Source organism: Trichechus manatus, unplaced genomic scaffold (assembly GCF_000243295.1).
Source record: "Trichechus manatus latirostris isolate Lorelei unplaced genomic scaffold, TriManLat1.0 scaffold00097, whole genome shotgun sequence".
In the NCBI taxonomy this organism is placed as follows: Eukaryota; Metazoa; Chordata; class Mammalia; order Sirenia; family Trichechidae; genus Trichechus; species Trichechus manatus.
In genome coordinates, this window is record NW_004444033.1 from 3,436,200 (window position 1) to 3,460,087 (window position 23,888).

General features: G+C 41.4%; 2 protein-coding genes across 4 annotated transcripts in view; one reads left to right on the forward strand and one right to left on the reverse strand.

The window, feature by feature from the left end:
• Window positions 1–19,695, forward strand: part of CALU (calumenin) — a 43,094-nt gene extending 23,399 nt beyond the window's left edge. For 2 of the 3 annotated variants that reach the window (XM_004382642.2, XM_023737089.1), the window contains exons 2-7: window positions 1,352–1,583; window positions 6,432–6,625; window positions 10,461–10,627; window positions 11,336–11,396; window positions 14,877–15,076; window positions 16,334–17,405. In XM_004382642.2, coding sequence (XP_004382699.1) covers window positions 1,363–1,583; window positions 6,432–6,625; window positions 10,461–10,627; window positions 11,336–11,396; window positions 14,877–15,076; window positions 16,334–16,438 — 948 coding nt within the window. In that variant the 5' untranslated portion in view covers window positions 1,352–1,362 and the 3' untranslated portion in view covers window positions 16,439–17,405. Of the gene's footprint in view, window positions 1–1,351; window positions 1,584–6,431; window positions 6,626–6,698; window positions 6,893–10,460; window positions 10,628–11,335; window positions 11,397–14,876; window positions 15,077–16,333 lie in introns of all 3 variants that reach the window. The other variant, XM_023737090.1, reaches the window with a different exon arrangement.
• Window positions 19,696–19,786: 91 nt separating this feature from the next.
• OPN1SW (opsin 1, short wave sensitive) lies at window positions 19,787–23,171 on the reverse strand. Its single transcript, XM_004382643.2, has 5 exons — window positions 22,808–23,171; window positions 22,329–22,497; window positions 21,817–21,982; window positions 21,148–21,387; window positions 19,787–19,952 (listed from the first exon to the last, which is right to left on the reverse strand). Exons 1-5 carry the CDS (start codon window positions 23,169–23,171, stop codon window positions 19,833–19,835), a joined length of 1,059 nt encoding a protein of 352 aa, XP_004382700.1. The 3' UTR covers window positions 19,787–19,832.
• Window positions 23,172–23,888: the final 717 nt, after the last annotated feature.

Sequence of the window (23,888 nt, forward strand, 5' to 3'; positions counted from 1 at the left end):
GAGAATAACAGCACAATTGGAAGAGCGTGGTCAATGTCACTGAACTGTGTATGTAGAAATTTTTGAAACGGTGTTATCTTTGGCTATGTGTATTTTCACCAAAAAAAAAAAAAAGAGGTTGAGAATTTAGAGGGTTAATATGTTGTGGGGTTGTTAACCAATGTCATAAAACAACATGTGTACTACCGTTTCATGAGAAAGTATTTGTTCTTTAAGCCTTCACCTGAAGTACAATAAAAAAAAAAATATGACGAGAGGCTGGGCAAATTCTTCCCCCTTGAGTTTTAATTTTTCGGTTTTTCTCTAGAATCTTAACCTCTTGGAACAGTACAGTGGGATATCTGTCAAGTGTGCTATACAGATAACCACCCTGCAGCTTCTCTGCAGTTTTTTGTCCCATTTTTCAATAAAGTGTTCCATCTTTGTGATTGTTCCTAAGAATCTCTGTGGCTTCACAGATACTCAGGGTGTGGAGTAGGGCCTGGGAATCTGCACTTAAACAAGTACTCCAGGTGGTTCTTATGGCCGGGCAAGTTTGACAAACACTACTGTAAAGAAGGGTAAAGCCACTGTTATCCATGACCATGCTATCTGAATGGTTTGATCTTTGAAAGTAATTTGAGGCTGAGCCTGGATCCTACCTGTATGGGAGACCACTTGGTGCTATAGGCCAATGAAACTGCTTCTCTTTCATTGGTTCCTAATCTTCCTAATCTGATGATCATCAGAATCACGGGAGAAGCATTTAAAACTACAGATTCCTGGAGTCAACCTCAGAGAGTTTAATTCAGTAGAGGAAGTTTTTTTTAAAGCTTCCTAGGTGATGCTAATAACCAGCCAGGTTTGGAGACCAGACCACTGATACAGTACAAAGAGTGAAGGATTTGGAGTCAGCAGGTCTGGATTTAAATCCTGGTCCTTTCCCTTTTGAGTCTTATGAAGTTGGGTAAAAGAATTAAAGTTCTACTCTGGTACTTTTTTAAGGGAGACTGCTTAGAAAGTGAATGTTTTGACTATAAATTCCCTGTCAGCATACTGTCCGATGAAGGAAACTGGTGGCATTTCTCAGCTTAGTAATTGAAGAGTCTAATATGCTCCCATACTGATTTATATAGACCATTGTTGTATGGCCTCGAGTCGATTCCATAGAACAGAGTAGAACTGCCCATAGGGTTTCATAGGCTGTAATCTTTATATGGATTAAGTGATAATATTTGGGGAGAATATAAATGACTTGCATAGATTATTTGTGTATCAAATTAATATTCTAACTGGGATTTGAGCCTTTAATTTTTTGTTTAATTATTAAGCATGCTGCCTTATGAATTAACTACATCTCATTTTCTTTTAGATCTGATTATCATGGACCTGCGGCAGTTTCTTATGTGCCTGTCCCTGTGCACAGCCTTTGCCTTGAGCAAGCCCACAGAAAAGAAGGACCGGGTACACCATGAGCCTCAGCTCAGCGACAAGGTTCACAATGACGCTCAGAGCTTTGATTATGACCATGATGCCTTCCTGGGTGCTGAAGAAGCAAAGACCTTTGATCAGCTGACACCAGAAGAGAGCAAAGAAAGGCTTGGGTAAGGTGCCACCTCTCAGGGGCTAGTTAGGATAATGACATTCTTTATCAATCATCTAATTCTTTTTACCTCTTCTTGCTCAGTCGCTCATTAAAGCTGTGTTGAACTACATATTCTGAAAGTTAACCACAGAATTGCTACCAATAAAAAAAATCGAGAGCCTGCTTTCGTGCATTTCTCCATTGAATAACAATTGACAGCTCATTCTACAAAGCAGAGTCATTTTTGCATAAAGTGTCAAGCACTGTAGGACCCAGCTTGAACTGCTGGGATTATCTCGATCCCAAAAGAACATTACATGGTGAGGTTTCTCATCTCTGCTGCTTTTAATTTTTAAAAACTATCTATGACCCATTTATTGTTGCCCAAGCCAAGTCTTTTTGTGGCTAATAAATTGTAAATTGGACCCCTAGGCTAATTTCTCTGAAGTTAATGATTTCCAAGGATGTCCCTGACCCTTTTGCTTTCATCCTCAGGTATTTTTTTAATTAAAAAACAAACAAACCTTGCCTTTTAGAAGAGTGTGCCGACGATAATCTTAATGTCAGAGTATGAGTTGCTGTTTTAATAACAGCTGGGCTATGGTCAGGTTCTGTGTCTCAGCAGCCAGCTTTTTTCTGGAATATTAATCTTAAAAAGAGTAATCCCTGGATGGTGCAAATAGTTAAGCACTAGACTACTAACTAAAAGGTCTGTGGTTCATACCCACCCAGAGATGCCTCAGAAATAAGGCCTGGCAATTTGCTTCCAAAAGAATATAGCCTTGAAAACCCTGTGGGGCTGTTCTCCTCTGCACACTTGGGGTCACCATGAGTCAGAATCAGCTCGACAGCATCTAACAACAACAATCTTAAAGAATTGATTTGGTAGAGTCCCAGTTGATGATTTCTAACTGGGCTTCTGAGAATGTCTTTTTTGGTTCTGTCAAAACCTTGATTTTTAAGGAAATGCAGGCCAGTTCAGTGAAAAATGTCTCCTAAACGGAGCACCTTTGGACAATTTTCTAAATTATTAATGCATTCAAGAGATTGTCTGGAAAGCTGCACTACATTCTCCTTCAGGCATAGTAATATCCCTTAGTGCTATGATTCTAAGACATTATCATGGGGTTTGCTCTGCGAAGTACTTCAGAAGAGATTTATTTTATTCTTCTGTTGGATTGTCTGCTGGCTGATATATTTAGTTTTCGACATGGCAGAAACAATGAAAAGATTTTGCTATGTAGAATGAGCTATCCTCAAACATTTGAAAGTAATGTAGAAAAGATAACTATATTAAAGACTCAGTCTTGTGTTAAGTTGCTTTTCTAACTTTCAGAGACCGTGCAGATTTTTAATTTAATTGTGCTAACATTCTGGGCTGAAAATAGAGATGCATGAGGGTGTCTCAGTCTTCATGTCGTACATCTTAATTTCGTGCATGTCCAACCAATGTTTCAATCTGAACTTAAACCTCTTCACAGAATTACTCTTAAATAATGATGGCCCTGAGGTTTGATGGCATTTAGGGTTGTCGTCGTTGGAGCCCTGAGGGTGCAGTGGTTAAGAGCTCAGGCTGCTAACCAAAAGGTTGGCAGTTCCTATCCACCAGCCACTCCTTAGAAACCCTGTTGGGCAATTCTGTTCTGTCCTGTAGGGTTGCTATGAGTTGGAGTCTACTCGACAGCGGTGGGTTTGGTTTGGGTTTTTTTTGGTTGTTGTTGGGTGTCATCACGTCAGTTCCAACTCATAGTGACCCTCTGTACAACAGAATGAAACACTGGGTAGATGGTACTTTAATGAGGATATTCTGGCTCTTTTTGAGTAGTAGAATGGCTCTGCCACCAGTACTCAGGGAAGAGAAAATGTTCCTTTTTTGTCATCAGTAAATATTATCAAAAATTCAGCACATGAGCAGACCCTACATTTGATTAGAATAAGATAGTAACAACCATGTTTTTCATGAAATGTAACAGTGAACTAAGTACTGTTTGCTTTTCCCAAATTTTGGAGATAGTGACAAACAGCTCTAGTTTATACAGTGACGTACCGTTAGAAGCAGGAAACCCAGGTGAACTGTTCTTTACTTATTCACTGTAGTATTTCTGTTGTTTTGGTAGCTGACTATATATACCAGAGGTTGGGAACAGCTGATTCCCTTTCTTTTCCATCTGTCTATAAGGCAACTAATAGATAAGATCATTGCTTATACCTGTAGTTGCAAAATTTTACTGTTTTCAAATATTTAATAATAAAACTAAAAGACAACAGGAAGCAGTTTTGTCAACAATGTTAATACCCAGTTTTTCAATTCCTTTTTCTTATTAATAAAAAATGTTGACAAGTAGGACATTTTCTCTTATGTGTGTATTATCATTTTCTCTCCTACCTCCCCCGAAAAAAAAAAAAATTAAATATGCTTAGTTTTCTTTTCTGTGTAGATTTGTTTGTTTTGACATGGAGTCCTCCGTATAAAAAAGTCCTCTCCCTTGAAATACTTGCTATAGAAATAAACTAGAGCAGTTCATTATCCTTTTTGGGGGTCACATGCCCAGCTCCTTTGGGAGTCTTATTGAAAGCTAAGGACTCTTCTTCAGAAAAGTGCATACATAAGAACAGTATAAAATTTCCATGCTGGAAATTTCAGTTGTTTTATGGACCCTCCTGGAGTCCATCTACTGACCCAGATTCTTAACAAAATGAAAGAATTTGTTAAATTTAGCCACTTGAAATGTAGAGGCACGTGTTACTTCTTAGGAAAAATAGCGTAGGTCCACTTTAGTGCATTGTGTCTGTCTTTGAGTAAATGCTTATTTAGTGGCATCCTGGTGGCACAGTGGTTAAGAGCTCAGCTGCTAACCAAAAGGTCAGCAGTTCAAATCCACCAGCTGCTCCTTGGAAACCCTATGGAGCAGTTCTGCTCTGTCCTATTGGGTTGCTATGAGTCGGAATCAACTGATGACAATGGATTTTTTTTTAACTACATCCATAGAGTTCCCCAGTGTTCCAGGAATAAACACTGAGATTTACAAAGAGTTTAGGACTTACCACTTCCCGTGAACTTTTACAACTGCCTGCAGGCTGGATGGCCAGCAAGATTGGAGTCGCTTTTATATTTTTAGAGTTTTTTTTTTTTAAAAAAAAGGAACGATATGTGACAGACCATATGTGGCTCACGAAGCCCAAAATATTTACTATCTATCCCTTTGCAGAAAAAGTTTGCCAAGCCCTGATTAAAGCATTTGGGATATTTCTGTTGGAATAAATAGAATGGCGTTCGGCCAAATTCATTAAGAAATCCCGCTTGAGCAGTCATATGCCTTTTTTTATCTGGGCTATCCTTTTTAGACTATTAATGATAGTTGAGAAATTCCTCTTGAGGATGGGAGGGGTTCTTTTCTTCTTAATTGTACAATGGCACTATTGGACACAAACTGGATCCCATTGTAGAAGATGCATACGTTTTCAATACTGGTATAACTTAATTTGTTTATGTTGTTAAAACTACAGGGTTAAAGTGGCAAAAAAAATGTTTTGCTCTTATGTGGATAGAGGAGGGTATTTCAGAGATGGCTTCTTACTGCTTTGCATTTTCTGTTAGCATTTTAGAATGAAAGCTGTTAGCTTACGCGTTTTTTGAATAGACAGTTACGGCTAACACCGTGACTGTATCAAGGTGAATCTCTTCCTAGTGTCACTAGTACTCCGATTCTAATCACTTTCCCATATTATATTCATGAAATGAACACACATGGGGAAAAGACGTTATTTGCTACAAGTGACAGTCTTTTTTTAATTCTGCGCTTAATAGAGCATAGGAGTATGCCACGATTTCACTTCCATTGCAAGTTTTGATTTATGGTTGCCATTCTAAATTGGGCCAGTTACTTGTGTGACTGTTCATAGGTTTAGCTTTTCTGAGTAGTCTGGAGAGATTTTTGTATCATGCACATATTTTGAAATCCTTAAATTAAGATGACAGGTTTGGAAGAAAGGCACTCAAAAAGGGAGAATACATATATGTATATGATACATATATGACAATTGTATTGATCTGGTAGCTGTGTTGTTTTGCTTTATCATCTGCACGCTAACCCTCTCAGCTTATTAACATTCTCATGACCAGAGATATTCATCCTCACCCCATCATTTCCTCAGAGTTCTCTGTGTTCGTGCTTATATGTAAAAATCCAGTTCAGCATCTCAGTGTATTGTAAGCTTCTAGCCATTTTTTAGACTAAGTATCCTCCTGTCTTTGCTTTTTTTAAAAAACAATGTTGTCTTGAAGTATGTGATACCATATTTTTTACTATTTCTGATATTTTGATGTTTTCTGATATTTTGATATATTTCTTGAAATATGTGATCCCATGTTTTTTATATCTATATTTTTAAACAGTGTTGTTACCTTTTTTTAAAGTTTGATTTAAATATTTTTAATTTTTAGAAAATCATGTCAGTGGTTACGATTATTTACCAGTAAACTGGGGTTCTCGTCTAAAAGCAATAAAGGAAAATATAAAGATTTCCATGATTTTTATGCCAGAGTGGAGAACCCAGGCACGAGTGAGTAGTCACTGACAGTGAATGAACTCTCACCACAGGCTGAAACTGACCTCTCACGGGAGGGCTTTTCTTTCAGATCCAGTGCACCTACCTGGGTGGCTTGTTACAGACCAATCCCTGGCCACTTGAGAGAAAAAATTCCCGTTACCTTATTTGGCAATTTTGTTTTGAGGCAATTTTTTTTTTTTTTTAATTTCTGATGCTTTAGCCCTGGGCAGCACCTACGGTCACAGCACACACATGGCTAAGTCAGGAGCCTTGTGTCCCTTTAACCTCTTGCTGGATTTCTCTGCATTTTCTACAGAAAGATTGTAAGTAAAATAGATGGCGACAAGGACGGGTTTGTCACTGTGGATGAGCTCAAAGACTGGATTAAATTTGCTCAAAAGCGCTGGATTTACGAGGATGTAGAGCGGCAGTGGAAGGGGCATGACCTCAATGAGGACGGCCTCGTTTCCTGGGAGGAGTATAAAAATGCCACCTACGGCTACGTTTTAGGTAGGTCCCTACTACCTGGAGGAAAAAGCCTTGTGGAGCCGGCACCTTGAAACGTAACTGTTTTGTCTTGTAGAATGATTGTAGATAAAATAGACGCGGATAAAGATGGGTTTGTGACGGAGGGGGAGCTGAAATCCTGGATTAAGCACGCCCAGAAGAAATACATATATGACAATGTTGAAAACCAATGGCAGGAGTTTGATATGAATCAAGACGGCTTAATCTCCTGGGATGAGTACAGAAACGTGACTTATGGCACTTACCTGGGTAAGGGGCAAGATGTCAGCCTGGCAGAGACCATGGTCTTGCGTCAAAGAAACAAATGGGTCACGCAGTAAAGGAAAGGAAGAAATTGTCTTTATGTTAAATAATTCAATACTGAGCTGATTTTCCTCTATTATATTTAAATTTGTATACTATGTATTTCTTAATGTTCGTTTTCTGAACTATTGCATCTTCTACATCTTTAGCATTTCAACAGTATTTTACTGTTTTTTTCTTCCTGTCACCCTCATAGAGACGCTTTTTGGAACAGATCTCCTTTAAAAGCCTGCATTGCTCCAGCAGTGCAAAGCAAGAGGTTTTCACATGTCTCTTGACATGGTCACATTAAAGTGTTGGACCTAAAATTTAAGCCAAATTAGATTCCTTTATGACTGTTGAGAATAGGAGGAAAATTGCCTTCTTAATAAAAATGAAGAAAAGATCAAATAATTTAGCTTTCCTCGTTAAAAGTTAACTATCTCGGTATGTCTATTTACTGAAGTTTGGAACTGAAAATTTCCCATTTGTTTTCTCTGGCACATGAGTTTACCAGCCTGCTTCGCAATGTTTCAAGGCAAATAAATGTTACTTTGATTGCTTTCTGTTGGTTTGGTGGCTTGTGCTTGAGCCACCTGTTAGAAATTTTGTTTTACTTATTACACTTGCCTGCCGCTGAATATTAGGTGGCAGTCTTACTGAGGTGATGGCCCAGGATGTTTGTGTTAGTCAGATCCCTCTATTATACTTACTACAATTTGAGATAAGAATGTATCAATACTACTTTTTTCCCCCACATTTTTATCCTGGAAACAAGGCACATTTCTGGGTTAAAGTGGATGCTCTCCACCACTGGCTGCCTATGAGTGTGTGATGGTCTGCTCCCCCACTGGATAGCCAGCTGTCCAAGTTAATTACAGAGCTGCCCGCATTTCTGGTAAAGAGACTTTTATTTCTGTGGCAGGCTTGTTCTCATTCCTAAGACCAAAGTGGAAATCTCTCGATGCTTGACACTTAGCCAAGAACCAAACATAGCCTTCACCCGATTAAGAACACGTGTGTTAAAAGCCAACGCAGATGGAGAGGCAGCAGTGCTGCTTGTCTCTGGCTCAGCCAACACCCTTCTGGTTTATTTGGAATTAAGAACAAGTATAAAGCAAAGGGTCGGCTATTGGTTCTCTAAACAAAATGATGTGCTAATAAATTTCAGCACTAGCCTGGACACTCACTTGCTACCCAGAATGAATCTTAAAATCTGTGTATGATTATGTGCATAAAAATCCCTTGAGAGCACTGTTGCCTCACAGAGCAGATGATTCAACGTAATGGGCATTTCTCTGACGGAGACTGCATAAACTAAAGCGCTGGCTGGAGAAGCTATGTCTTTATAAGGCATCTTTCCCCGGAGGAGTGCGGGCGGACAGCTCACAGGGTGTGATGAATCGGCTTAGAGAAGCGCAGAGTTTTTTGTGAGCGCGTGTTCTTGACTCAATTTTGAGTTCAGGTATAAGTCACCTTAATTAAAATCTGTCTCAGTGCATCTGCTTTTCACAGAAGGAACGTTATTAACACTCTTTCTGCCACAGTTAAAATGTGAAATACTAAGATCCATCCTGCCTAGATCAAGAGCCTGCCTCAAACTATACAGGCCAGTGGGTCAGTAAAGTGGGGCTCAGCATAGACAGGGTGCTCCATGGGACATGAGAGGCATTGAAATTAAGTCACTAAAAATACAGCTTTGCATCTTCCTTTTTCATCCTTACATACGTGCATGTTACTATCAGGCTACTTGATTTCAGTGACCATGTTTTACCCTGTGGAGGGGAGGAGGGCTCTTAGCTAAGAAGCTAGTCTTGCCTTCTATGATCTGTCTTATTTGTGTTACATAATTGGTATGTTTAAGAAGAGATGGCTTAGTATGTGAACAAGGTGTTTTCCTTAAATTCTCCATCTCCAAGCTCTTACGGCTTCGAGTGTATGTGTACAGGTCCCGAAGGCCTTGTGATTCAGTAAGCTGTCTGACTGGATTTTTGCACTCAACAAAGAATGAAGCTTCACTTAACATTTACCAGTGAATAGTGTGACATATTTCTCTATTTTACGAAGTCAGCCTTTATTTCCCTAAGTAAAGTGTGTAGTTTTGTGTAAACAAGAATGAAGCTTCAAGCTGCTTAACTCTCAAAATAGAGCACTGTGTTTTTTTTGTTTTTTTTTAAACTGCACTTAAAGTATGGAAAGGGTTGAACTGCAGTATCAAAGGTTAGCAGTACGGTGGTGGTGTTAAAGGGGCCCTGTGATTCTGTAAAACGAGTGCCATATCTTTTTTATTTGATCAGTATGTTGCAGAACAGTAATGTCATGCCTTTTACTTTTCAAAGTGTCTTCACATCTGTTATCTTATTTAGTCCACACAGCAACTCTGCTTGAAAAGCTATTTTTATTTCTTTTCTACAGTTAACTGATGCAAGTTTTTCAGCTTTAAGAAACTAAACTTCATAGTTGGATTCTTACATAGAGAACAGATAAGTGCTGCCTGTATAGTTGAGCATCGTAACCAGTGCTCGTTCAGTTTGGTTGTCGTCTGATGTTTCTTTTTTAAAAACAACTTCATTGAGGTATAACTGACATACATAAACTGCACGTATTTAAAGTGTACAACTGACAAGTTTTGGCATAGATACTACACACCTGTGAAGCCGTCATTACAATCAAGATAATGAACATGTCCTTCACCCCAAGAAGTCTCCTTATGCCCCTTTGTAATCCCTCTCACCCTCCCACCTGGCCCTAGGCAACCACTGATCTACTTTCTGTAACTCTAGTTTGTATTTTCTAGAATTTTACGTAAATAGGGGAAGAACAGTACCTGTAACTCATGGCAGATTTCAGGGTTGGCTCAGAAAAAGAAGTGTGACCTTTCAAAGTGGTGATGTTCTGTTGCTTGAATCCAAGTGGCCTTAATATGGGATAGAAGGCCTTTGGTATCTAGTGACTTAATGGGAGCCTAACTTTTAATAATAGCAATAGCTAACATATACGTGTCAAGCACTGTCCTAAGCACTTAGATTTATTATCTCATTTAAACCTCTCAACAATCCTGTGAGGCAGGTGCTATTACTACCCCCATTTTACAGATGAGGAAACTGAGGTATAGTTAAGTTGCTTGCCCAAGGTCACACAGCTAGGAAGTGGTCGAGATAGGATTCAGACCCAGACCATATGACTTCAGAATTGACCGCTGTCTCCCAGATGTAAAGTAGAAAACTCGAGCCCTCTAGCATCCTTTATACCGATAACAGTGAAGCACTACCTGTTGGGTTCCGTAGTCCAGGAGGCAGGGCCCCACGTTGAATGGCAGACATTTGTGTTCAGCTTGGGGCCGACTCTGGGGTCTTTGATTACTGGAGCTTCAGCTGAACGTGGAAGGTCTCTGCAGTGCTGCAGTTTTACCTGTGAAATCAAGAGTTACCTTTTCACTGCTTGGTTTATCTTTCTTGGAAATTGATTCCCTACCCACATTTTCATGTTTTCTGGAAGTCTTTTAAGATTTGACCTGTATTTTTGTTAAATCTAGATGATCCAGACCCTGATGATGGATTTAATTATAAACAGATGATGGTTAGAGATGAGCGGAGGTTTAAAATGGCCGACAAGGATGGAGACCTCATTGCCACAAAGGAGGAGTTCACAGCTTTCCTGCACCCTGAGGAGTATGACTACATGAAAGATATTGTAGTACAGGTGGGTGATTGAACAGGAATGGAATTTGTTTTTTTTGCTTATGCCATCTTTCCTCTTGGTTTTCCTGTATATTTGGAAGAATGACTTTGCAGTGCAGAGTGCTGGCCAGATTCAGAGTCCCAGCTCTGTCCCTCTGTTTTTCTGTGATCTTGAGCAAGTAATTTCTCTTGGTGCCTTAGGCTTTCTGTTTAGTGCAATAATACTTCCCATCACATATTTTGCAGCTTCGTTGGTGGCTTCATATTGTAAACATGGTGGGAAATCCTATTTATTTAAAATGTCCCATGACCATTGGTTAGACACTGAGTGATAAACTGATACTGAAGAATTCTCATGGAGGGCAGTTACCTATAACATAGACTATAACTATAGATGTAGTCACTGGTCACATCTCTTCTTAGTGTGACTTTAGCGTGAGGGCTACCAGATCATCATGGACTTGATGGCTTAGTTCATTATTAAGCAGTGTCAGTGTTCCTCTCAGAAAACTGGTGGTTATTTTAGGTTAAAGCAGAAGACATTGCTAACATTTTACTGTTTTTCAGCTAGGAAAACAACAGTTTCCTATGGTTTTACCATATACACACTTTTTTTTTTTTTAATGAATGATAAATATTTGCCTTCACTAGTGGCCGTACTCGTACTCTCTTCTGGCAGACTCACTCAGAGACAGACTTTAATAGTCTCTTCTTGTTTTCTCTGGTTTAGGAAACAATGGAGGATATAGATAAGAATGCTGATGGTTTTATTGATCTAGAAGAGTATATTGGTAAGTCTCTGGTGTTTTTCTTAGAAGAAGCTGAGAAACTTTGGAAGAAATGTTCACCCATGGAAACAGTTTACCCCACAGGTCAACTCTCAGCAGATCATTAAGCCAGGCCAGGGTGGAGAGGAGTGGGTCTTTTAAAGAATCCACAGCAGCGTTGTCCAAGGAAAATACAAGTGCGAACCAGAATGTGATTTAAAATTTTCTAATTGCCACATTTAAAAACTTAAAAAAAAACAAACAAACCATAAAATTAATTTCAGTAAAGTATTTTATTCAACCTAATATGCCAAAATATTATAACTTAAACATGTAACCAATATAAAATATGTAGAGATATCTTACCTTTTTTTTAATTTACTACGTCTTTAAAAGTGCAGTTTACATGTACAGCACATCTCGATTTGGACCAGCCACATTTCAGTTGCTAATAGCCACATGTGGCCAGTGGCTACTGTATCAGACAGCACAGGTATAATGTATCCTGGATGCCCTGTAGAATGAGCAGCAGAGAGCTGCAAGGAGCCTAGACTGGCATTAGGAGAGCCAGGAAAAGGAGATAGGGACTAGATTAGAGACAGGTGGGTGAATAAGTGACAAGGGTTGCTCATCGCTCTTAATGCATTTTCCTTTTCACTGTGTCATGCTCATAGTTTGTCTCTAACTAGTTTCCTTTTGTTTTTTTAAGTTGCTCCTTTCTGCCATTGTCCCTTTGAGTTATCTTTTTTTTTTTTTTATGCTGCACTTTCAAGACTGATTTCTCCCAAGTAAAGTTCTGTTTTTATTACCCTCAGAATAATTTTGAGATGTTCCCATTACTTTAAAGAAGAGCTGCCTCTCTTACCAAGTAGTTGAGAAAATTGCTTCACAATTACTGTGAGGGAAATAAAAGTGACTAAAATGAAAAGCATTGACTATAGTCACAAACGTCTTTGTTAGAAACATCACCCATTTTTTAAAATATTGGATATTTTTGTGTCTTATATTCTTATTTTAACTCATAGTAACTTATTCTGGTGCACCACTGGTTTTGTGTTTCATAAGCCAATTTGTTTTTAGACCTCTGATCTTTACCTGAAATGTTTATTTTAAGCCTGCAGGGAGACCAAAGCCCTAGCTCTCTCGCCTGACACTGAAACTGCATTGAACAAGTCACTCTGTTACTCAGAATTTTGGTTAATCATACCTGTGTTTCTTTTCTAGAGTTATTCCACTTGCATTACTAATACTTCTTGAATATTTATCACCCTTTTCTTCTAAGACTCGATGTACTTTGAGCTTTTTAGAGAAGGGGGAATGAGCAAGGGACGACAGGGGCTCTTTCCCAAAATGATTTTGCGTGTGTATGTGGAGTTCATCAGCACAGTGGAAATACATGCCTGGGCGCATTTACTGAGCCCATTTCAAAGTTGAAGTTTATAGGATTTTCTGCTTTTATATATCTTATCTTTTCCCATTCCTGGCTTTTGCCATTTTATCACCATTGCTAAAACTGATGGACTTGTTTGAACCTCCTGAGGCGAGGAACTAAGTTTTATAACTCTTAAATACTGTCTTATCAAGCATTGAAGCCAAGTGGTAGGTATTTCCGTCTCCCTTCTCTTCATTTAGATTTAAGGACAGAGGAAGTATATCTTGAAGCTACTAAAACTATTTGTGTGTATGTGTGTGTTGTATGTGTTGCTTTTTTTGCAAATCAGCTAATGTAAACACTTTCACATCCTGGATGCAGGACTTTGTAAAGCTAAAATTCTACCAAACAGGATCTGCCCTTTTCTAGGGATATGCCAGTTTCTGTCCCATTGAGGAGAGAGATCATAAACAATTGTTTTTTGCCTCTTATATTTAGCATTACAAGTAGTCCCTGACTTAGAATGGGGCTCTGTTCCAACAACTCCGTCTTAAGTCAGTTCTGAGGTAAATTGAATGCCTCTTTTTTTTTTTGTTTCCTTATTTTCTTTTGTTATCAGTATATTTATAAATCTAACCTTTGTCTTTGGAGGTTAGACATATATATATATAAACTAACGATACATTTTAATACATACATATATACACCCACTCCTTACTTATCGACATGGTTAGGTTCCAAAGACCAGGTCATTATGTGAAAATTGGCATTACGTAAAAATGGAGGATGACTACATCATTACACAACTGTCAAATTACATCATTACATAACTGCTAAATTACATCATTACATAGCTGCCAAACCACTGAGAATCATGACTCAGCCAAGATGACACTTAACCTTAACCATCACCGCCAGTGTTACTCTCACCTCATACCTCGGAGTTTGTTACTGCCAGATATACGTCATTACTGCACAAAATAGTCAGATAGTAGATTTTTTGCTATTGTCGTAAATGTGAAATATCGGATAATGAGATAGTCGATAAATGAGTAGGTACATTAGAAAATACATGAATCATAAAAAATTTCAAAGGCCAGTTTTTCATAACTCAGCCATATCGTAAGTCAGGGACTACCTGTAATAAGCCACCAGTTGTGTTGTTTAATTCTTTTTTTTTTTTTTAATAGAACACTGCAAACATACCCAGAATTAGACAGAATAGTATACCGGGTACCTGTGCCCACTCCCAACAGCCGTTAACCTGTGGCCAATCCGTTTTCATCCACATCCGCTTTATTGTTTTGAAGTAAACCCCAATCGTCTCATTTCGTCTTCAAACACTTGGTTATGTATCTCTAAGAACTTTTTAAACATATCTCAATAACAAAAAAATTAATAATTCCTTAATATCATCAAATGCCTTTCTTTTCTAAATTGGGAGAAGGGCGATTGTGAAAGGGGAGGCAGGAAAGAAGTCTTTATGACCAAATTGGGAGAAGGGCGATTGTGAAAGGGGAGGCAGGAAAGAAGTCTTTATGACCACAGGTACATTCTTAGGCAGATGAATTTTTAGGAAAAACTGTATATGGAAGTTGAGGATCTGAAACGTGATTCCCTTATACTGTCCTTTCCCAGTGTACCCCTGGACAATATTGGTATTTCCCCAGGGGAGTGTGTATCCCCACCCCACCCCCGTTGAAGGCCACTGGTGTAGTGACTTTATGTAGTAATTGATTGCTAGGCAGCTTTGGCTTGTAATATACAAGCTCCCTTGAGAATTTGAAAGAGCACTTCTAAAATCTCTGCTTGGTCACCTTGAGGTGAGATGGAATATTAGGGAACAACTGTCTTATAGCCATCTCCCCTTATTTCTGCATTTTTTAAGGTATTAGGACCCTTATTTGTGCTCACCTCCCTCCAAATCAACAGCTGGAAATATTCTTTTGCAAGATCAGTAATTAAACGTCAGGAAAATGCCTGGCTTTCTCAGGTCTCTCGCCTAAAATACCCTTGGAGCTGTTGTTAGGGTCCAAACAGATGCATAAGGAAGAAGGGCGAGGCCCAATTAGCATGATGCAGTCTTTCAAAAAAGACAAACGCTTCTCTTGCACATATGTGTGTGCACATAGGTGACATGTACAGCCACGATGGAAATGCTGATGAGCCCGAATGGGTAAAGACAGAGCGAGAGCAGTTTGTGGAGTTTCGAGATAAGAACCGAGATGGAAAGATGGACAAGGAAGAGACCAAAGACTGGATCCTCCCCTCAGACTACGATCATGCAGAGGCAGAAGCCAGGCACCTGGTCTATGAATCAGACCAGAACAAGGTAAGCTGGCCAGGCCCAAACAACCTGGCCGCCAACTAGGTCTGTTTGTAGGGGATTACCTTAAAAATTCCAATTAAGAGCCATAGAGCATTGAAGGTCTTACTTAGTCTGAGTGTGCTAGGGATCTAAATTTGGCTGTTGAAAACTTTTGGGCAGTACTGGCTACTGTCTGATCTCATTTCGGAAATCTCTTTGTCCATTGTTTGTAGCACTGGAGGAACTTGGGCTTCAGAACGATCCTCTGTTGTATGCCCAGCATGCATCACCTGTTATCATGGGTTCCTGAGAAATTTCCTTCCCCCCCCCCCTTTTTTTTTTTGGACTTTGCTATTTCCTTTGTTGTTTTACCTATTACAGGCCCATTCTGCCCTCTGAAAACTAGTTATTTCCTTCTGATATCAAATATGCTTTTTCAAATTAGGTCCCGTGTAGTAGGTTATAAATCACCTTTCCTCTGGAGCCTGTTCAGTGCCCTTCATCAGTTATCTGGGGCATTCGATTCCTTAAGAGTGCTGTTTATCACCAAGCCCATCGCCTTTTCAGAGACTTGAGAGCTCAGCTTAGAGTGAGCTGAAAATCAGTCTGAAGATGGGATTTTTAGTATTCTGAACATTCTGTTATCTAGTTTCTCATTGTACAGCCTCTTTTAGGTTCAGCCCATACTGAGTTCTTGCTCAAGCCATGTCAGTCTCGAGTTGCTGTGTCCTGAGATGAGAAAAAGAAACGCATTCAGCCGTCCCTTGGGAATCTAGCCTAGAACATTTTGAGATGAACATTAGGACCCTTCATTTGGGATTGTACCTGGAATCCGGTTGGGGGCTAGGGCAGAGTGGAGATGGGAACTCTGCTTGAGATTTAGCAGATTCTGTTGATCCTGTCAGACAGTGGCTTGATTCACTGTGAAATATTTGCCCAGCTGTTCGTGACCATCTCTTACCCAGATCTAGGCATTGTCCCACATTTTCCTCGAAAGGTGGAGTTTTCTCCTCAGGAAACAAGCCTATGTCTCTACCATTGAGCTGTTGAGCTGTATTATTCCCCTTTTCCACTTTTAATTTTCTTGATAAGGCAAATGTACTAATTGCTGTTTTCTTCCCTCTTTTTTGTGTGTAGAGGGATGAGGGTTGAGCTCACATTTAATTTAGTGAAGATTAAAATCATAAATCCTGCTTAACCCCTATTGTTCTATAGCAGTGTCTCTGAGTTTGGAATGGGAAGTATATTCTGCTTGATTTCACTGTGCTCTCTTAATTTCAGGATGGCAAGCTTACCAAGGAGGAGATTGTTGACAAGTATGATTTATTTGTGGGCAGCCAGGCCACAGATTTTGGCGAGGCCTTAGTACGACATGACGAGTTCTGAGCTGCAGGCAGGAGCCCGCCTCTCTTCAAAAGTAATTTATTTTTACAGCTTCGGGTTTCACATGAGATTGTTTTCGCTACTGAGACTGTTATCACAGACTTTTCAGATGTGAAAAGGCGTAACAAAAACCATCCCGTCCCCATTCCCCCTCCTCCCCCAGGGACTGGAGGGGACCTGTGCTTCTGATGAACAACTCTAATCATTACACTTGTGTTTGTAGAGTTACACTTTGTATTATGTATAACACGTGGTGTTTATTTTTGTATTTGTTCTCTGGTTGGGAGGATGATATGAAGGATCGAGGTCCTCACCTCACACTTGTAGGCAAACATTAGTCCTTCACTCTTTCTCAACCCTTTATAAGTTTTGTAATTCTTACTTAACTAATTTTTAAGCCTGAGATCAGTAAGAAATGATAAGGGGAGAGAAAAGGAAAAACACACCTCACAGTTTCTATTTAGAGAGCTAACACCTACCCTTGCCTATCTGAGAGTGTAACATTTCACAAGTTGTGGGGGCCACACGTTCCATTCAGTTGCTGCGGATCCAGCAACTGATCCTGGCATCATCTGGGCAAGGAATGATCCCTGTGCTGTAAGAAACCTTGGCTCAAATTGATTTTCTTTTTTATTTTTTTCCCCCTAGGAGTATCCATTTGCTAATTTTGTCGAGCACAGCTGTGGTGGGAAGAGTTAGGGCCAGTGTCTTGAAAAATCAATCAAGTAGTGAGTGTGATCTCTTTACAGAGCTATAGATAGAAACAGCTGGAAAACTAAAGGAAAAATGCAAGTGCTTTCCGGGTGTACATTTTTTCTCTGGGTGTGCATCTTTTGAAATGCTTGAGGTTGTCTTGCCCCTGGCAATCACTGTCAGCCGCCCAGCCTGGCTCCTCTTTCCCCAGGTGTTCAGTTGAACCGAAGAATCAATCTTGTTTTCACTGCAATTAAAATCTACTCCTCCCCAATCATGTCACTGAAAGTGCCTTTAACTGACAGGAGAAATGATCACTGAATGAGATTCTCTTAAGAAACCCTAAAGATAAAATAGGGAGAAGATTATTTGGACCACCTCATATGAAAGCTTAGAACCTCCCAATACGGTGGGGTTTTTTTCCCCTTCCCTTTGTCTTTTGGACAGTGGTTAAATAGCAGTATTAGTTAAGAGCTCGGGTGCAGTGTTCTCATCTTAAGGGCTGGTTTCCAAAAACCACATGCTGCTGAATTTACCAGGGATCCTCATACCTCAGAATGCAAACCACTTACTACCAGGCCTCTTATTGTGCTGGCTGGCGAGCTGGAGCTCAGACTCGAAGATGAGAGGACCCGCAGAGAGGGCTCTTTGGTTTGAGGACCATTGCTCACCCTTCCTGCCTGCCTTTGAATCATCTCCATTCTCCCATCTCCCTCTGCTCCCCTCAAATGCTTGTTATGGATTGACAGGTTGTCAGTCCTTATCAGAGAGAAGGATGTTGTAGAAAGAGCTGAAGGACCGCCCTTCTTCCCAACTCCACTTCACCTACATTTTACAGAACATGAACTCCATCTTCTTTGGTCCCTTTCTTACAGATGGACCGCTTTTGAAAAAGTTATTGTATTCTAAGTTTTTAATCCTCAGGTCACTAAGATAAGCATATGTATATATAGCCTTTACTATTTCATGTATCTTTCTGGATAATAAGGTGGTGCTGGGTGATTATTATAATCTGAACCTAGGTACATCTTTGGTCTTCCATACCTGCTTGGTATGGTGAAAAGCCAAGTATCATGTAACTTCACCACAGCCTTTGAATTGAGCTCTTGATAGTGGGTATACCTTTTTCTTTTTTTAAAAAAAAGTTTAACCCCAGTATAGAGAAAGGGAAATGAAGTTCTCCGCCCTCTAGATTCCCACTTTTAAGAAGACCAGAGATAATAGTTCCATGCCCCCAACCCTGACTTCGTTTGAGAGGGCACATCATGAGCTATGTGGCAAGAGAGCCCACAGCTCACTAGGTGCATAGAAGCCAGGCCTTAGTCACCCACTTAGAAAGCAGACCTTACTCTGCCAAGACGGCAACTTCTGGATGCTGGGAGCTCAGCAGCGAGCATTTAATCTCTCTCGATGTCCCTGGATTATATTTTTGGTTTAAATCAAGCCTGAGGCTGGTGAACAGTAGCTACACACCCACACTGTGTGTTCTGTGAATGCTAGCTCTCTTGAATTTGCATACTGGTTATTTTTGATAGAGTGTAAACCAAGTTTTATATTCTGTAATGCAAACAGGTACCTATCTGTTTCTAAATAAAACTGTTTACATTCGTTGTGGGGATGTGTGTCTTCATTCTCTAAGAACTGGAACTCTTGCTCAGAAGTGTCGGTGCTGTGAAATGTCACAGAAAGAGAGCTCTCCAGGAGGTTTACCATACTCTCCCCTGCCCCCACCAAGCCCAGAGAAATTATGACTGTCTCCCAAGTTGGCTACTTTCCTCCCATTTCTGAAATCTTCTAGGATCCTTCTCACCACCGCTGTAGCCCTTCTCTGCTTCACTTAGGCCATATGACTGGAGAGCAGCCCAGCTGCTCATTAGGTAATTATCTGATACCAAACACAAGCCACTCCTGGGTGCAAACACAATGTTCGTCTTGATTTTTATTTCAAAAAGGCTCTTTTTTGAAGGGAGTGGGAGGGATATAGAATATAATGTAAAACAGCTTTTTAAGCATTTTTATATAAACTAGTAAAAATATTAAAAGGTGCAAATTCAAGTACATGTAGGAAGTTAAACTGTTAACTTTAGGAAATAACATAACTTAAGACGGATATATAGGTTTAGACAAATTGGGAGGAGGGTTCCTGGAATAATTCGTGCTGGCTCAGGGGCTTATGGGCATGACTGTCCCTGTCCAGACTAGCAATTATTGGCAGAGAGAGCATAAAGAAGTTGTTTCAAACTCATATTTAGGGCTTACTAAAGGATTTTGTTTTTTCTTTATATCTTGCCTATTTCTAAGGTGTTTTCTTAAGTTTGTTCTAATTCAGAATACCGTCATCTCAGCAGATTCCCAGAAGTAAAAAAAAGTTACTAAAAACATTTTCTCCATACACTGAAATAAGATCAGCTATACTTCTTAACTGCATTGTATATAGAAATCGGTTCTCCAATGGCTGTGAATGGTGCCACTTTGGAGTAGAAACTGATGATTGTTTAAATGGTCTTTGCAGTGGTCTCAAGTAATCCAAGCTGGAAGCAGTAGCTCTGTGGGCAGGAAGGAAATAAATGAAAACTTGATTGTCAAAGCCGTCCTTCCCCTTCCTTTTTCTGTGTTTTGTTAATAGTTTGGTTTTAGACAGAGAAAATAAAAACTTACTTAAATGTAAAATTCTAGTTGCTGCAAACAAACCAGCACGGGCTCCTCAGTTGGGGCCAACTTGGCTAGAAGAAAGAGTAGAAACTTCCATTTTCTGGGAGCTGGACACGTCAGATTCATCTGCCATGGACTTCCCACACACCATCTCCATGATGCAGGCGCGGAACTGGAGGAGAGGGCGGAGTTGGAGGGAGCCCTCTTGGCCAACCAAGGCAGGGAAGACAACATCACAAAGTGTGGACAGAAGACCTCATTCTTTGTAGCCTCAAAGCCTCCCACAATGCCTGATACCCAAGATCTGCTCGGGCAGTTTCAAATATCTTTCCAATTCCGAAAGCCAGCTAAATAACAGCCTAGGACTGCCTGCTACTCTGGGTCTGCAGTAATCCCTAAACGTTCATGCTAACTCTGAGGCCATACTGTTTGGGAACCTCACAAACCAGGCTGCTTCTTAAGAGAACACTGTTGAAAGTGGCCCCAGGGTAGGCCCATCCATCCCACCTTTACTAAAAGATACTCCCAACTGAAAGGAGCCCTGGTGGCACAAGGGTTAAGAGCTCAGTTTAAAAGGTTGGCGGTTCAAACCCATCTAGATGCTCCGCAGGACAAAGACTTGGTGATCTACTTCCATAAACATTACAGCGTAGAAAACCCTATGGGGCAGTCTACGCTCACTTGGGGTCACCATGAATTGAAATCAACTCAACGGCACACAACCACCGCTCCCAACTGAAAAGAACTGCCAATTCTGTTTCTATCTAGGAAATTTCAAATTTGTATTGAATCCATCTCTGGGATTAAGGAAACAAAATAATAATTCTCAAAGCAGGATTTTTGCCCTAAAATACAGGAGCTCTCCTAGCTTCGTCTGCGTTCTGGTGGTTTATTAGCTCAGATTCAGGCTTTGGGATTGGAGGCCACCTGGTACTTACAGATGATAAACTTTTAAAGATTTTTGCACATGTTGTGATTTTTGTGCTTCATACATGCCCTGCAGGCTAGAAGTTGGAAAAAATTAAAAGCTCGTGAAATGGAAGGATTGGACATTTAGGGGAACTATTGATGATCAATTTTTCAAATGCTTTAAAAAAAAAAAAAAAAATGGAAAACCCACTTCTCATCCTGCCCTTTGGAGCAACTTGATTTTTATGGCTCAGGTGCTATCCTCCCTGGGTTTTATTATCTTTTCTTGATGACCATACCTTCTTCCCTGTGCTTAACCACCAGTTTCCCAGCTTACTATGGGTTTCCTTATCCACCCCTAGGAGCCTTCTTGAGTAAAACCCTCCATACTTTGCGTTTAAAGCCATTGGTGAGAAGGTCTTGTGAAAGCTCAGAGGAATGTAAGGAAAGAGTTTTACCTGCTTATTCATGAAGCAGTAGATGATGGGATTATAGACACAAGCACTCTTGGAGAAGAAGGCAGGAATGGTGACAAGCCTCAAGTCCAGCCCGTGGTTACGGTTGTTGACTATGTACATGGCCAAGGCAGCATAGGGCACGTAACAAAGACAAAAGGATCCCACCATCACAATCACCATGCGGCTCACTTCCCGCTCAGCCTTCTGGGTTGTAGCTGACTCCTGCTGCTGAGCTGCAACCTGAGGCAGAGCACAGAGAGACCATCACCGTCCCTCTTCTCCCAGGTCTTCAATTCCCAGTTCTCTGGACTCTTCTATCGGGAAGCACCCACTCTAATTGCCTCTCTCCGTCCCAGCTTCTGGCCTAGTCTGGCTGTCTCTCCTTGAGGGTGGCAGGATGGGGGCTGCTCTCTGGTCTGTGACACTGAGAAGGATCACATGCATCTTGACATTCAGAATCCACTTATTTGATCAGGAATGAAGCCATCTTACTATTCATTCCATTTCATCATTCTCACTATCTCCACTTCCTTCACTGCTTTGAGATATCCCCCCTACCTGGCTGTGGACATTTCCAGATGCCTTATGTTCTAAAGCCCTCACCCACACCTCCCTCCCACCTGGAGGCCCATGGCCCACTCCTCCCTCACCCTCACAACAGCCACTCACAGCTCTGAGGGCCCCCAGCAGCTGGGAGTAGGAGAAGCATATGAGGGAAAGGGGCACGATGAAGCAGAAGATGAAGAGGAACCATGTATAGTGCTCGCTGTGATATTTGGTGCCCACCGTATACCAGTCAGGGCCACAGGAACACTGCAGGCCTTCAGGCATGAACCTGCAAAGGACCAAGTACTCAGCCTTGGGACAAACACTTGCTCCCTGTAGTATCAGTGGAGTGGGAGCTGAGATGCCTGGATCGTATTCTCCACTTAGAATCCAGATATGCCAAAAGACTTGAAGCTGCAAGGATTTTCTGTCCTCACCAGCAAAAGGCTATAGTAATTCCAACTGTAGATTAAATTTTAGCACTTGTTTCCCACAGCCCCTCAGCCTCACCTACTCCACTAACTCTTTAAAAAGTAGAGGTCAGAGACTAAAAGACATTATACCCAAGCTTTCTCTCCACCCACATCAACCTGAGCTCTCTTAGCTAAGTCAGCACCGCTGCCCTGCACTCTCACCGGCTCCAGCCAAAGAAGGGTGGGATGGAGACGCCAATACCGATGGCCCAAGTAGCCAGGACCACCATCAGTGCGTGCTTGGAGCTGAAGCGGATGTTGCCGAAGGGCTTACAGATGACAATGTAGCGCTCAAAGGCCAAGAAGGCCAGTGACCATCCTGTCACAAGACCTGTGGTGAAATGTGAGGGCAGTGGAGTAGACAGCCGTGCCAAGCTTGGCAGAAGGAGTGGAAGACAGCCGGGGTGGAGCAAGCATAGAATCAGAGAGGGTTGGACTGATGGTTAGAATAGAGTTTGGGACTCAGACATCCTATTTTGGTCAAACTGTTAGTCCAGGCTGCTTTGTACCCCAATATTCATAAAAGCAAGCACCCCAGACTCCTCTTTAGGGATCCCCCCTCCAACCCAACAGCCTGGTCCTTGGTTTCATTCCTGGAGCATGTCCTTTGCCCCCCGCCCCACCCCCTTCCCCAACAGTACCTGCCGCACAGCCCAGGAAGGCCTCCAAAGCACAAACATAGCGACCAAAGATGAAATATCCATGACAGCTAGTGATGAAGACAATGAAGACAGAGAAGATGCAGTAGAGGAAGCCCCCCAGGGATATGTTGACCAGAATGTAGTTGAGTGGCTGCCGCAACTTCCTGTAGCGCAGTGTGGCCACTAGCACCATGGCATTGAGTGGTGTCCCTGCGAAGAAGACAAAGCCCATGAAAGCTGCTTGTAAGCGGAAGGCCCAGACAGGGGCAATGTGGTACTGAGGCCCATCCCAAGGCCCCACTGAGGAGATGTTCTTGAACAGATAAAACTCCTCCTCCTCCTCCCCTGACATCTTCTTGCTCATGGGATGCCCCCACCCCCTCTGATTCCTCTTATAGATTATCCTCCACCTCCCCCACACAGAACCCCTCCTCCAAAGCCACTTTTGGGCTCCCTGAAGGATCAGAATTGATCCTAAGCCTCCTCAAGACAAAGTTTGGGATTAGACATCTCAAGCCCCCACCTAAACCGCCTTTTGTGGCCCCAAAGCTGATTGGGTGTTCTTCAGGGGATAAAAGATTGGGCTCAAGGAATCTGGGTATGCAATGCTGGATGCTGGGGCGAATAGGAGTGAGCTCCCTGGGGCCTGGGAGATGCTGACCCATATTTGATTAAGATGCTTCCGCTACTTTTTTTTCTTTGTCCTTTGAATGGGGCTATAGAGGGCATTTGTCTATGGCACCTATAGTTTTCTGCCCCCACATCTACCCCTTTGTGGAAGGTGCTCTCTAAGTCTCCCTTTCCAGAGATCTTAGCCTCTCTGCCAGGTGAGGGACCAGCCTCAGTCTACAGGAAGCGGCAGGTGGTGGGGAGTGCCCTAAGAGCACCTTAGTAAACTCAGTCTTCATGGAACAGGATAGGGGCAACTCGACAATACCTAGAGGGCTAGGATATCCCTGGGCTGAGGCTGTTTCCCAGCAAGCGCACCTTTCCTACTCAGATCCCTCCCAGCCACGTTGAAGTCGGTCTGCTCACTGTTCTTGCTCACACCATGCTCACGCTTGCCCCTCCCCTTTGCTCA